General features: G+C 49.5%; 1 protein-coding gene across 5 annotated transcripts in view; it reads right to left on the bottom strand.

Moving 5' to 3' along the window:
- The window catches only part of TNS3 (tensin 3), a 315,575-nt gene that overhangs the window by 61,665 nt on the left and 240,583 nt on the right, over positions 1-13,327 (bottom strand). For all 5 annotated transcript variants that reach the window (XM_017500856.2, XM_037728608.1, XM_037728609.1 and 2 more), the window contains 3 exons: positions 5,191-5,360; positions 3,970-4,084; positions 3,803-3,886 (listed from right to left, as the gene is read on the bottom strand). In XM_017500856.2, coding sequence (XP_017356345.1) covers positions 3,803-3,886; positions 3,970-4,084; positions 5,191-5,360 — 369 coding nt within the window. The remainder of the gene's footprint in view (positions 1-3,802; positions 3,887-3,969; positions 4,085-5,190; positions 5,361-13,327) is intronic.

The raw sequence follows: 13,327 nt of genomic DNA, 5'->3' as shown, positions 1-13,327 counted from the left end.
CAACTTTTATTTTAAATTCAGGGGATACTGAATTTGCTTAGGATATTGAATTTGCTAAGCTGCAACCATGTTGTTACAAAATACATGATTTCGTTCTTTTTTATGGCTGTGGAGTATTTCAATGGTGTCTATGCCCCACATTTTCTTTATCCAATCCACTGTTGATGGGCACCTAGGCTGAGTCCATGTCTTTGCTATTGTGAATTGTGCTGCAATAAAAATACAAGTGCATGTGTCTTTTTGTTAGAATGATTTGTTTTCTGTTGGATATATATCCAGTGATGGGATTGCTGGGTCAAATGGCAGTTCTGCTTTCAGTTCTTTGACAAATCTTTAAACTACTTTCCACAGTGGCTGAACTAATTCACATTCCCTCCGACAGTGTAGATGTATTCCTTTCCTCCACAGCCTTGCCAGTGTCTGTTGCTTTTTGACTTTTCAACAATAGTTTGGCTCATTTTCCAAGTGAATTGTTTGTTCTTTACTGCTGAGTATTAAGAGATTATACACATTCTAGATGATACTCCTTTTTTGGGACACGTGGTTTGCAAATCTTTTCTCCTGCTCTGCAGTTTGTCTTTTTTATCCTCTTCACAGGTTCTTTCCATAGAAAAATGTTTAATTTTTATAAAGTCTGATTTATCAACTTTTCCTTTTATGGTTCATGCTTTCGTTCTACCTCATAACTCTTTGCCTAGTGATCCCAAAGATTTTCCCCCATTTTAAAAAATACGATATTTTACATTTTAGTCCATCCTCCATTTTAAGTTAATTTTTGTGTAAGGTGTGAACCTTTGGTGGCTGTTCATTGTTTTATCTGTGGGTTTGGTTTGCTCTCTTTTTTCTAGGTTACGGAGGTAAGAGCATAAACTATTCACTTTAGAATCTTCTTTTTTCCCAAGGTATGTATTTACTCTGATAAACTCTCCTCTCAGTGCTGCTGTACCCAAGTCCCACGATTTTTGATATTTTATCCTCATTTTCATTCAGTTCAGTATGTTTTGGATTTCCCTGGAGACTTCCCCTTTGACCCACAGATTATAAGTGTGCTGTTTAGTTTCCAAGTGTTGAAGATGTTCCTGTTACCCTTATGTTACTAATTTCTACTTTGAGTTCACTGTGGTTGGAGAACACGTTCTGCATGGCTCAGTTATTTTTAGTTTTCTGAAGTTTGTTTTCTGGCCCATGCATTCTATAAATAAGGCCTACCGGTCCCGTGGCCCTGAGGTCCGTGGTTAACTGGACTTCTTCTCCCCATCTTTCAGACCTTTCTCATATTTGTCTTATACTTATTGTCCAAGGCTTTAAGTTGTACTTAGCAGGAGAAATAGAGAGAATTATGTCTAATTCACCCTCTGGGAAGTGAAGGCTCTCCCTAATGCCATTTTAAAGCAAATATTGTCATTCATATGCACATCAGTATCTAGGCCTAAATGATACACAGTTAAGCATTCCGGCAGATGCCTAAAGCTTACTACTTCAAAAGTGCATAGTGGCTGTGGATGGCAGGTACGATATAGTCCGCATTTTTAGATAAGGAGGTGGAGGTTCATAGGGGTTACCTAAATGTACAATCACATGGTTATTGCATAGCTCTGAGACTTTCAATGCACTTTTTCAGTTGTGACATTAGGTTGCATCTAGTTTAGACAAAAAAAAAAAGCGAAAAATCAGCCCTGTGTCATCTGCCATGGCTGTGGAGTCCACTGACGGAGCTGAAACTCTGACTTTGCTACTTACTAGCTACTCAACTTCTTCATGTCAATTTTCTCGCCTGTAAAATGAGGGCCACAGTAAGAGTGACCCATAGAATGGGACTGTGAAATGGAAGGAAATCATTCTATAAAGATCAGGGACATATTCTGTACGGGCCGACTACCTCTGTTATTACTGTGCCCTCAGAGCAGCCTCACGACTCCACCTGACTTTGCAGAGTGGGTGGGGCCTCCAGGCAAGGGCACGGGCTCACCACGCTGTCAGATGAAAGCGTCCACTAAGTCAACACTGTGTGTCTCTGTACTCCTTGTGGACGAAGGTAAAGTTGACCCTCCCTGGGGACTGCTGAAATAAAAATCTAGAAGGCTCCCATTAACATTCTTATCATGTCTCCTTTACATATTTAAAGGCAAAGCCGCAACTTCTTCCATGTGAATGCTTACATGCAGATAGTACTCAGGACAAGCTGGAGCCGCTGGAATCTAACACATGCTGGTGTGCAGGGCCATCCTCATGTACACATGGTCCGGTGCTCCCTGACACACGCGAGCCAACTACTATCTCCAGGCTGGGATAATCGGGCCAGCATAAGACAGCCAGACCACTGGGTACCTCATGCTGAGCACCCAGGCTTCCTGCAGCCTCCTAGACCCTTCTAGGAGTTTAGACGGGGCTCAGCATTCTCTTATGTGCAATACAGTGATCTCAGAGGCCTCCCTCAGGAGCTGTTAATGAGTCTGCAGCCTGTTTCTAGCATTTTCTTTCCTCAGCCTTATTACTCACCTTCCACTGCTTGTCATCTACCTATTTCAAATGAACCCGGTCCTGGTGTTGCAGCAGAAGATGGGATTTCAGGCCAGAAGGTTAGGTGCCAGCCCAAATCCACTGAACACTTTCAAGCTAGGAGCCAAGTACAGTCACGTTCATGAGGAGGAGGGGGTACGTGGGGTGGAAGGGACATCCCTCTTTCTGCATATATTGTAATGATAAAAAATACAGAACAGACACATAGCTACCTATGTGTGAGTCCATCACGCTAATGCATACAGGAACATACACCATTCTCATGTAATGCTCATATTATGTATACATTAAAACGCAGCTTATCTGAAATTTCAGTCACACTTATTGAGCAATACGGGCAGTTTAACTGCTATATGCCACGTATGAAGAGAGTCATTTATGCTCCTGAAGCCATAAAGAGAATTTTAGGAGAAGGACATTTTTCTATTACATGGTCCACAGGCTCAGTTTACTCTAGAGAAAGGGGAAAATCGAGCTAGCTGTCATGATCACAGCACTCCTGGGTAAGGCGTGGATGAAAATGCAAGTTAGTGAAAATTTCTCACCCTCAGGTAACGTGCCTAATAACCGTGAACAGCATCCTTCACCAGGGCAGAAAAGCAGCAGTGCAATGAACAAAAATCCCAGAGAAGGATGATTTTGAAATGTGCACAGGCTTTAAGTTTACATTCTCTCTCCACCTGCCCGAGCTCAGCCTTGTCCTAGACTCTCAAGCAAGTCCTCAAGGCCACCTGGAAGAAGTGTGCAGTAACTCACCCCAAACACCGCCCGCTAACACTCCCCCTCCTGAGCCAGCTGTGCAGACAGACCAATGAGATCAGACCATGGACAGAGCCCCTGCGCTCCTGCAGAGATCCAGGGACAAGGATCAGGCACGCACAAAGGGCAGGCAGGAGGAGCCGCAAGGCATGCGTGAGAAGGCAGCTGGGAAAGCAGAAGTAGGGCCGTCCTGCGGCACCATCCCCACAGAGAACATGAAGGGTGGGATGGGCATTCTAGTTTCTTCAGAAGCACCAGTGCTAAGCTGCCGACTGACACCATTGATAGTTCCATCAGCCGCAGATGAAGAGGCTGAACAGGAAGGTTCCCCCCAGGAGGCCAGGCAGCAATGCAAGGCCAGGATGCCACCACACAGAGGCTTTCACGGCCACATCCCTGCAACTTCCCCAGCAAGGTTTCTGAGATACGACACAAATGGAAATATTTCTGCATAAGAGTTCTCTGTAAAAATGGCAACGGTGCCTGAGCTGCCGCGTCTGTGACTCGCGGGTGGATTTCTTACCCCGTCCTCCTTTGTGCTGACTGGCCGGGCTGCTCAGCAGGGGCTCAGGTGGGCTGAACGGAGGATAGGGCGGAGCTGTTTTCACTAGAAAAGAAAGCAGAGCAAGGGGCTGTTGTCACCCTCCTTAGGCACGGTGCAGTACACAGCTAGTCTTACTTCGTTCTTACCGTACGGTGTTTCTGGAGACACAGGAAATGCTGGAGTTGAACACATGGCTTCCTTGCCACTTAAAATCCTGCCATCAATCATATTGAGGTCCGGGGGATAGCCAGGGGTCATCGTCTGAAATTGGCACAGGGAGGAGAATGTGAGAACGGGGAGTCAAGTGATGGCTCCTCCAAGCTGGCACACTGAGCAAACGCCTCCTCTGACGGCAGGCCTCGGAGGCTGAGGTCTGAATCCATGCCACAAAACCAGCCTGTCTCTCCCAGCCGTGGAACACTGGAAAACACTTCCATGTTCAACAGTAACGGAAACAGAAAGTATCTTCTCACCCATCCTTCTAATACAATACACAACTAATAAGTGAAGTAGACAGAGTTTGTAATGGTACAGGTAAATGAGTTTCTCAATATTAAGGCAAAAACCTGGATAAAACAGTCATTAACTGTGATATTAATACATTCACAGATGCATGAAAGCACATAGCATTTTAAACACAGCATAGAAAAAAGGCCAGGTGGAAATATTCTATATATTAACAGTAGTTTTGTTTGTGAGTCAAGACTGTGAATAGCTTTCTTTCCTTACCTGTTCTGTAGTTTCCAACTTTTCCAGCTTGAAAAAAAATCCTACCCATGTGTAAAAAGATTCATCGTTTTGGATACACCAACCTGCTTAGCTTCCATTCTGATCAGAAACCTTATCTAGGCCTCTTGGAAGAGCAAGAAGCTCTTGTCTGTGGCCCTCACCTGTGGGTCACCTCCTAGGAAGGTCTCGGAGGGACGACTGAGGACCCTGTAAGATGACCCTGAAGAAAGGCTGTGTGTGCCACTGGCTGCTGCTGTCGGGTTATAGAGAACGGCTAAGGCCAGGCCTGTTAGAGTCCTACCTCCAACCCACACAGACTACCGACGTGTTGTGCCTCTCCTACCCATTCTACAGATCAGATCACAGAGGCTCAGATGCCCTGGGTGAGGCGGCCCCACCTGCATAGCTATCTCTGGGGCTCATCACCCAGGCCAGCTGCCTGTACACTGTACATCGCCTGCCAGGTAAGAGGAGCCACAACCACATTTGTGGAACCAGGACAGAAGGCAAATGCAGAGGGCAGTTCGGGCTGTCTGTATTCAGCGACAAGGCCTAGTCACCGCCCGTTCACCCTGAGTTCCAGGACAAGAAAGCAAGTGGAACAGACCCAGAAGCCGGGACCTGGCCGTGGCACATACCTCTTTGACATCCGCTGGCGAGGGGAACGGCGGCAGGTTCGGGGCATGGTCCATGCCAGCCTTTCCCCACGCACATTTGGAGAAGGCCAGCTGTCCTCCAGCGTCATTGTCGTACTGCCCCAGGCTCAGCTTCCTGAGTCTCCCGCCCAGGGGCTGGTCAGCTGAGGAGCCTGTTAAAAGGGAGACAAGCAGGTTGCAGGGCGCTTCTCACAGTGAAGTGAGGCACCCCTTCCTTAAATCTTGCCTGCTGCTTCTCAAAGGTGCCATATCCTGCTTCCTGGTCACCACTGTTCCAGGAAGATGCTGAGGTTGCTGCAGGCAGGTGATGGGAAACCCGGGGCGTTCTCAGACTCTAGGGGGTGAACAAAGCCACAGCCCTGGAAACGTGCAGCTTCCCCAGGCCAGCATGCTCCTTCCAGAACAGGCCGCCTGGGGACAGGACCAAGCACCCAGACTCACATGCAGTGCTGGGAAAGGACAGTGCCCGGATGGAGTGCTGGGTAGGACTGATGATGCCACCCCTGGGGCCCTGTCAGGACCAGAGTGCCCTGAGGACCACACACCTACGGTGACCCTGGGTAGAACGTGGCCCGACTACGATAATCTGAATCTCAGCAATGGGAAATTCTGGAGGGCAAAAAAACCTACCATTTCAAGCATCCACAATAAACATTCACCATCCCAAACGTTCCTTGCCAGAAACACCACAGGTGGTCATTCCCGACACAGATCCCCAGAGTCCCCACTCCTGATCAAATTCCGTTCTCTTTGTGTTGGGGGAAAAATGGGAGGCAGTCTGGGATCTAATTTTCTACAATCTCTTCCCAGGGATTCTTATGATTTGGCAGTTAGGAAAAACCCGCTGCCGGCTATTAAAAGAATGTTTCTATTGATGACAGAGTTTGAAAATTCAAACCCAACAACACTGTCCCCTACAGTTTAGATTCAAACTACAAATACATACTCCCTGTAAGTGCAGCGTTCAGAGTAGCATTTCACTGAAAGATGGAGTTTCATTCACCAATTGTGTGTGGCCCACATAAGGCTCCTCTTAGAATGACTTTGTTCCAAATTGGTTGATGGCCGCTCTCCAAAGGGAAATACATCATGGCAGTGACATACAGTCGTGCTGAGCCGATGATAAGACACTGACACCTCCCTGTCTCTCCTCCCACATCCAAAGACTTCAGAAGCTCACAGGAATGCAAAGGTTGGCACGATAAAGGGACAGTCCCACAGAGAGGGACGGGACACCAACCCACCACGCCTGCCTGAGGGGAGCACCAGGACTGCGGTGAGGGTTCTTGTTTCTGTCTGCAGCACAAACGTGCTCCACTGCCTGACCCTCCCAGCTACCAGGTGCCACTCAGGTGGGGCTTAAGGAGGTTCCTGGGCTCAGCCAGGCTGGGTACCACCCTCCCTGGCTGATGTCCCATGAGACACCAGTTCAGCACCACACAGCAGTGACCCAGCAAGGGAGAGCCAAACCCAGGTCCTTCCAAGCATCCTTCTGCCTCTTCCTTCTGTCCGCTCTCCAATTCCCGGCAGCTCCCTCCAGCAGCCCAGGGAAAGAAGGAAGAAGAAGTATGTGTTAGGACCTGGGATTTGGGGTCTCACGTGTATCCTTCACCAGCTGCAGGACCTCCTCAGCCCCCATTTCTTTATGGATAAAATGAGCATAATGCTCCCTCTTTTCCCTCCCACACAGGAGTGAGGATGAAATGAAATGAAGCTGCATATCTGAGAGTCATGCTCACACGGCAGCCCCTCACTACAGCACCCCACCCCCACGGTGCAGTGGTCCTCGTCCTCCACTCACCATCCCTCCACAGCACGCAAGTGCTGCAGGCCGGGGAGGGGCCACCCTCATCCCAGTGCTCTTCAACACACACACGCATTTGCAGCCATTCCAAGAGTGAGTTTAAAGAGGGCTGGGGGAGGTGTGAGGTCCCAAAGTCAGGCTGGCTTCACGCACCACCTGGTACTTAGCTCAGACGTGGAGCTTGTCCCTGAAGCAGTCAAGGTGGCAGGCGGCAGCCCTGGGTGTTAGTGATGGAAAGGAAGTGCCATGGCCACAGGCAAGTGACTGAAAGCCTAGTCCTCCCGCCCCCCCCGGCAAAAGGAGCCACGCTGCTGGGCTCAAGGGAATCATTCTAGCTGGGAGGACCTATCTGTGGCAAGTGCCAGGAGCTCCCCTGCCCTTTACTGACATGATAGTCCACTCACAGCCTAGAACTTCCAAGGTCACTTCCAGAGATGTCATTTTCAAAGGGGAGGGAATATTACTTCTGTTCAACATGCAAGATCATATGTGTGTTTTTATCAAAAGTGACATGGCAATATCATGCCAACACACAGTGCTTCACGAAGCACGCAGAAGAAACAGCTATGCAAATCACCTTGATTTGCGCATTGTACATGGTATACATTCATCAGAATATCACACCGTACCCCACATGGACGTACAAGTACTATGTCTCAACTAAAAATAGTCATCATAATAAAGAAAGCTGCAGACAGTGTGGTTAAGAGTTCTCTCTGATCTGAAGAGGGTGGCTGGGAAGCACATGTGAATGCACTCTCACCTCAGGCCTGAGGTTGGAAACTCACTGCCTTCAGAGACGGGGGTCCCATGAGGGTTAGCTGACGACAGGCAGCACAGCCTTGAGGCTGCACTCAAAGACATGTCCAGGTCGTAACAGGGTCTGAAAAGGAATTTCCAGTACTAAAGCATAAGTCTCAGTGCAGGAGGCTTAGACTTTTTCTAACCTTTCAACTTGGAGGTTTCCTTCAACATGACACCTTCAGAGCAGCTAGGGAATATGATCTGTGAGTGAGCTGACATGAATCCAGCAGTGGCCTCCGTCCTGGGCCTCCCCAACCAGAGGAGGCTTTGAAACACGGGCATTCTGTGAGCTGGCCCCAGAAATGTCCCTGCTGAACACATGGATTTGAAACTGTTCCTCAATTCTCTCTCTCCCTGAAGAATTACAAGGAAAAACAGAATGTTCTTCATTCAAAAAAATCTCCTGAAAAATGTCCTTTATCCCACCTCCAGGGCTTGCGCTAAAATCTGGGCGGCACCATGTCTGATTAAGCAGAGCTACATGCTTCTCCCTCTGGATGGATCAATACTTCTCAGTACCCTGCCACTGGGACCACCAGGAGGAGGATGATTTCCACAACCGAAGGAACTCGGCGAAGGACAGCGGCTGTGGGTCTGAGGCCGGAAAGGGCTTTGCAAGTGCAGGAAGAATGGGGGAGTCAAGGCTCCTGCAAAAGCGCCACCATGCCCCAGCTTCCAGGATGTAGCTGCACAGAAAGCGTGGCTTCAGCCCTGCTGGTCCTGTTTTACATTCCCAAAGGGGAAAAGACACCGGCACACAAGGTCAGCAAGGCGCAGGTCTCTCCAGGGTGTGCAGACAGACCCCTTCCTCTCGGACTGCAAACCTTGGAAATGGGAAGTTTGAAATGCCAGGAAAAACAGGGCAAAATCAGACAGGGTTTAAACATTGCAACACCACTGTGTGCTAGGGTGCACCCACATCTGCCCAGGAGGTGGTTACAGAAGAAAGAAAAGCAGGGGAGCAACGTTTATCCAGCAGCAGTGACGCTCCAAGCCTGGGCAGGTGCTCTCATAGAGAAAAGCTCATAAGCTCTCCATTAAGGTAGACTATTACGTCTTTTTTGCAGACAAGGGGAACAGAGGCTCAGGTCTGAGTACTCATCCTATACCACACAGCAAGTCAGCAGAGAGCAATGATTTGTCACTACACATATGTATGTGACTTTAAAACCCACAACTGCCAACTCTATTCCTCTGTGGTCACTCTTCCTAATCCACTGGTGTCTTCCCTTGCCTTCTATCCCTTCCCACCTCAAAAAGTCTACACAGGGCAGACAGGGGCCCCACGGGCCCTGGAAGACACTGCCCACTTCCACTGCCTGTGGTGACAGAGGGGTCCCTGGGGTCAGCATGGCTACCCTCGTCCTGCAGAAGAAGGGGGACTCTTCTTTCTGGACATGTCTTGATGCGGCAGCCAACAAGGCTTCTCAAACTCTTCTGTCTCTCATATGAATTTCAGAGTTAACAGTGGTTTATTCTTTCCAGTCTTAGGAAATCTGTCAAGTGCCTAAGTAAAAACATAGCGTCCAGTAGAGAGCCTGGTGGGGGTGCCTTTCCGAAGTGTCTGAGTGCACAATAGTCTAGAGAAAAGGAAGGAGGGACAGTTTTTCAAGTTCTTCCCATCTGAGAGTCCTTGGCTACAGGGAAGTTCAGAGAAGAAGCGAGAGCGTGGCTTGCTCATTGCCTTGCCCCTGGACTGGCGGGAGCTGCCACAGAACCCACGCCCTGCCACCAGCAACAGCCCGGGACCACCTGGCCGGGGTGGACTCTGCCTCTCTGTTCACGGAGGACGAGCCCCCAAAGCCATCTCCACGATGAAATGAGAACGGCACAAAGCTGACTTAGGGAATCCCACAGATAATGCAGCAGAGGCTGGAGCTTGGCACACAGTCGCAGGCAGGAAGTGTTACGATGGGCCACACTCAAAATGGACTCTATGTAGTCACTGAAAATCAAGTTTTATGGAACTTGAAGTGGGCAAACACGTTGAAACATCAAGTGACAAAAGGCAGCAGGCAAAGATACACGTGTAGTGTGATTTCATTTTGATTTAAAAACTAAGAAAATATCTCAAATGCTCCTAAGAACTTCCCTCAGGTTGTGTGATTCTAGGCACTGTTCGTATTTTTTCGTAAATGTCTGTCTCTCTCAATGTTTTCACTAATGTATTACTTTTTAAAATTAGGGAAACAACACAGAAATTACCTTTGAGAGGAACAAAGCTTCTCTTATGTTGTAGAACTCTGTGCTGGTGTACTGAATTTCCCTAAATCCCTTTCCAATTCTGCATTAGTATTAGTTCCTGTAGTCTCCCAAACTCATGTGTTTGATCCTTATGCTCTTCCTTCTCTCTGATAAACCTCCCGTGTCGGACAGCCATATGCAAATTCACATGGGAGGTGGATTTCTGCAACCATATGCTCAGAGGAGATGTGTAAGTGACATTCATTTATACAGAGCACGGCTTACGCCTCCCAGAGGTTACAATGCACGGCGCCCAGCAGCAGGGATCTCTCTGTCCCTTTCTTAATTATTTGAATTATTCAACAAAGGCCCAAGGCAGGCCCACTAGCTGCCTGCTTCAGGCAAGACAACTTGAACCTGAGACTACTCCACGCTGGGTCCAAGGCAGATACCCAGGAAGCACAGTAGTGGAGCAGAATTCAGTCAAGGCCCTGGTGCCAAGTTCAGGCCCAGGACATTCCAGCAGCGCTGCCTCCCTTTAACCTGTGCGCAACATCTAGAGCAGAGATGCCGATGGCCACCAGGCCACAGCACCCATGTCTGCTGTGTGCCACAGGAAAGAAGCAAGGAAGGGCCAAGGGCACGGGTGCAACAGTGAGCAGGAACTAAGCTCAGAGTGGGATTCCAAAACTGGCCCCCGTACCTGTCCATGAAGAAAGGGCCACTCTAGGAGTGCGCCCTGGAGGCTGGGACTGCCCTCCCACACACACCACACCACTCTCACGGGCACACACACGCACACGCACATGCACACAATCACACGCTCATGTGCTCCCAGTCTCCGGCACTTTTTCACATCCACACACTTGCAGACACATGTATAAACACACTCAGTTAAGAAGTTAAATCCAGGAAAAGAGAAGAAAAAGGACACCTTGTGAAAGCAGGAGAGCTGGCCACCACACAGTATGGCTGTCACCTCCGGGAGGGGCTGCTAAAGGGAAAAGAGGGAACTTGCCAGCACTGGGGAACACCTACAGGGCTCTGGGTGATCCGCTCTCCTACCCCCAGCTCCCCAAGGTATCTCTCCTCAGAAAAACTGCGGAGAAAGGGAACAAAAGCTCCCACAAAGGGATGATCACAGACGGCAAAAGGTACCTCCCAAAGCCCTTTGCCGGGGGGACACTTGCATCTGCCTGCACCCAGGGCGCCCACACCCTGCTGTCTCACACCTGTGCCCACCCTGCTCCCGGGCTAAGGCCCAGGTGATGGGGAAGAGCTGCCCCAGCTTCCCTGCTGGTCCCCAGCCAGTAAAAAACAAAAACAAAACAGAACAAAACAAACTGTACATCCTCTCCTTACAAAGGCTGTGAGTACTCAGTGCAGAAATCTCAGGCCCCTTGAGCTCCCAGTGAATATAGACCCCAGTGATCTGCAGGTGATGTGCAGCCTTTCATGCAGCCGGGGTCTCTGTGAAGGGAGGTACAGGCAGCGGCTTCTTCTTTACACAGTCTTGTGACCCTCTTTTCTCCGTGATTGTCCACCAATGCATGACAGGGCAGCATGGTCTCCAAAGGTCACGTGACTGGACGCCGCCCACCTCCTTGGCCAGTCCCTACACTGGGCATTCAGATGGATTCACCCAAGCCTCCTTTCCTCCAGAAACTGGGTGCAACCCACCCACGGCCTCAGGAACCACGTGACCTCGAGTGTAAAATGGGACACATGCCCCAGAGTCCCCCGCACTGCCACTCCCAAAGACCAGGACATTTCCTCATTTAGCAGACTCACTGTTATTCATAGGTGGGGTTGGCATCACAGACAGATAAGGAAACGTGCTGAGGGCTGCCCAGCCAGCAGGCTGTGCTGGGTCACCTGAGACTCCGCTACGCCCAGCAGGAGCTGGCATTCACCACAGGGTGCAAAAGGACACTGAGCCTGGGCCTGGGAGGCAGGAGGATGCTCGGTCATTCCAGCCTCACAGTGAGAGTCGGGGATGGTGTGGCCTTGGCCCCAGGTGTATCCGATGACACGCCTTAACCAAAGCCAACAAGACAGGGTGGAGGGCGGTCCTGACAGGGTATCCTCATGTGCTCTGAGGAAAGGGCAGGAAAGCCAGTCCTTCTCTGGGGGTGCCCGGAGGCCTCATGAGAAGGGGGTGCATCGCCATCAGAGCCCTGGAGAATCAAGGACTCAGGTCAAGACATTGGGTGCTGCACTAAACACACGTGGGACTGAACTCAGCCCGGCCTGGGAGCCAGCGCTGTTGCCACCAATTCACCCTTCAGCAGTCTGAAGTGCAGGATAGGGCTTCTCAGATCACTTAGCCACAAAATGCTTTAAAATTTTTAACACCCACAAAGCAACTTTCCACCTTGTCCAAATGCACTGAACTCCCCATTAACTATACTAACTGAGAGTGTGAAATAACACATCCTGATTGATAAGGCCGCAGTTATGCTGACCCTGAACTGTGATTCAGTTCTGTCATTCAGAATGTTTCTTGGAAACTGATCTTTGCCAGCGCGTGGTAGATCTCAGGCCCTGAGCCTCTGCCGGGAAGTGGGAAGAGAAAGGGGAAGGAAGATGGGTCAAATGTACAGGAGCAGACACCCACCATGCTGCCCACTCAGACGCTTCATGTCACCAAATTCTCTCCACTATGGGTGCACGTAGCCCACTCTATGCAGGTGAAATAAAGCCACCACCCAGGTGGGAGGCAGCCCATGGGGTCTCCTGCCTCGGCCTCTGGTAACTGATACGTGACTGTTGGCTGTCCTCTAAATTCCACAGCAGGGTCACAAATCCTGCTCTCATCAGAACCAGCCTGTGGCACGCTCCAGCCTCAATGAGCCAAGGGCCGCTCTCCAGGAAGCTGGGACATGCACCTAAGGTAAGACTGCAAATATACAACGGTGGTTGTCAAAGGCAGCTGTCCACATTTTATCACCAAAATCCTGAAGCTCGAGCCTCACCCACGAAGTCAGAACCTCCAGGGGTGAGACCTGGGTGTCAATATTTTTAAAAACTCCTTAGTATTTCCAACACACAACCAAGCTAAAGAATCATAGCAGGTCTCAACCCTGAATTCGCAATGCGTTATTTAGGGGGCGTTTTTAAAGCAAGTCTGACATCCAGGCCCCCACCAGTGCCAATTCAATCTGCCACCCTCCCGAGGTAGAAATAGGCACTCACATATTTAGCATCTGCATGTTTAAAGCTCCCCAGGTGATTCCAACATGCAGCTAATATGTCCAACCACTGTTCTAAAAGAGATGGAATCCACTCCCTTAGTAAACTTTCAGGATGCAATATTGATTAAAGAGT

The sequence above is a fragment of the Cebus imitator genome, unplaced genomic scaffold (assembly GCF_001604975.1).
Source record: "Cebus imitator isolate Cc_AM_T3 unplaced genomic scaffold, Cebus_imitator-1.0 Scaffold272, whole genome shotgun sequence".
NCBI lineage: Eukaryota > Metazoa > Chordata > Mammalia > Primates > Cebidae > Cebus > Cebus imitator.
This window is presented reverse-complemented; position numbering and strand designations above follow the sequence as displayed.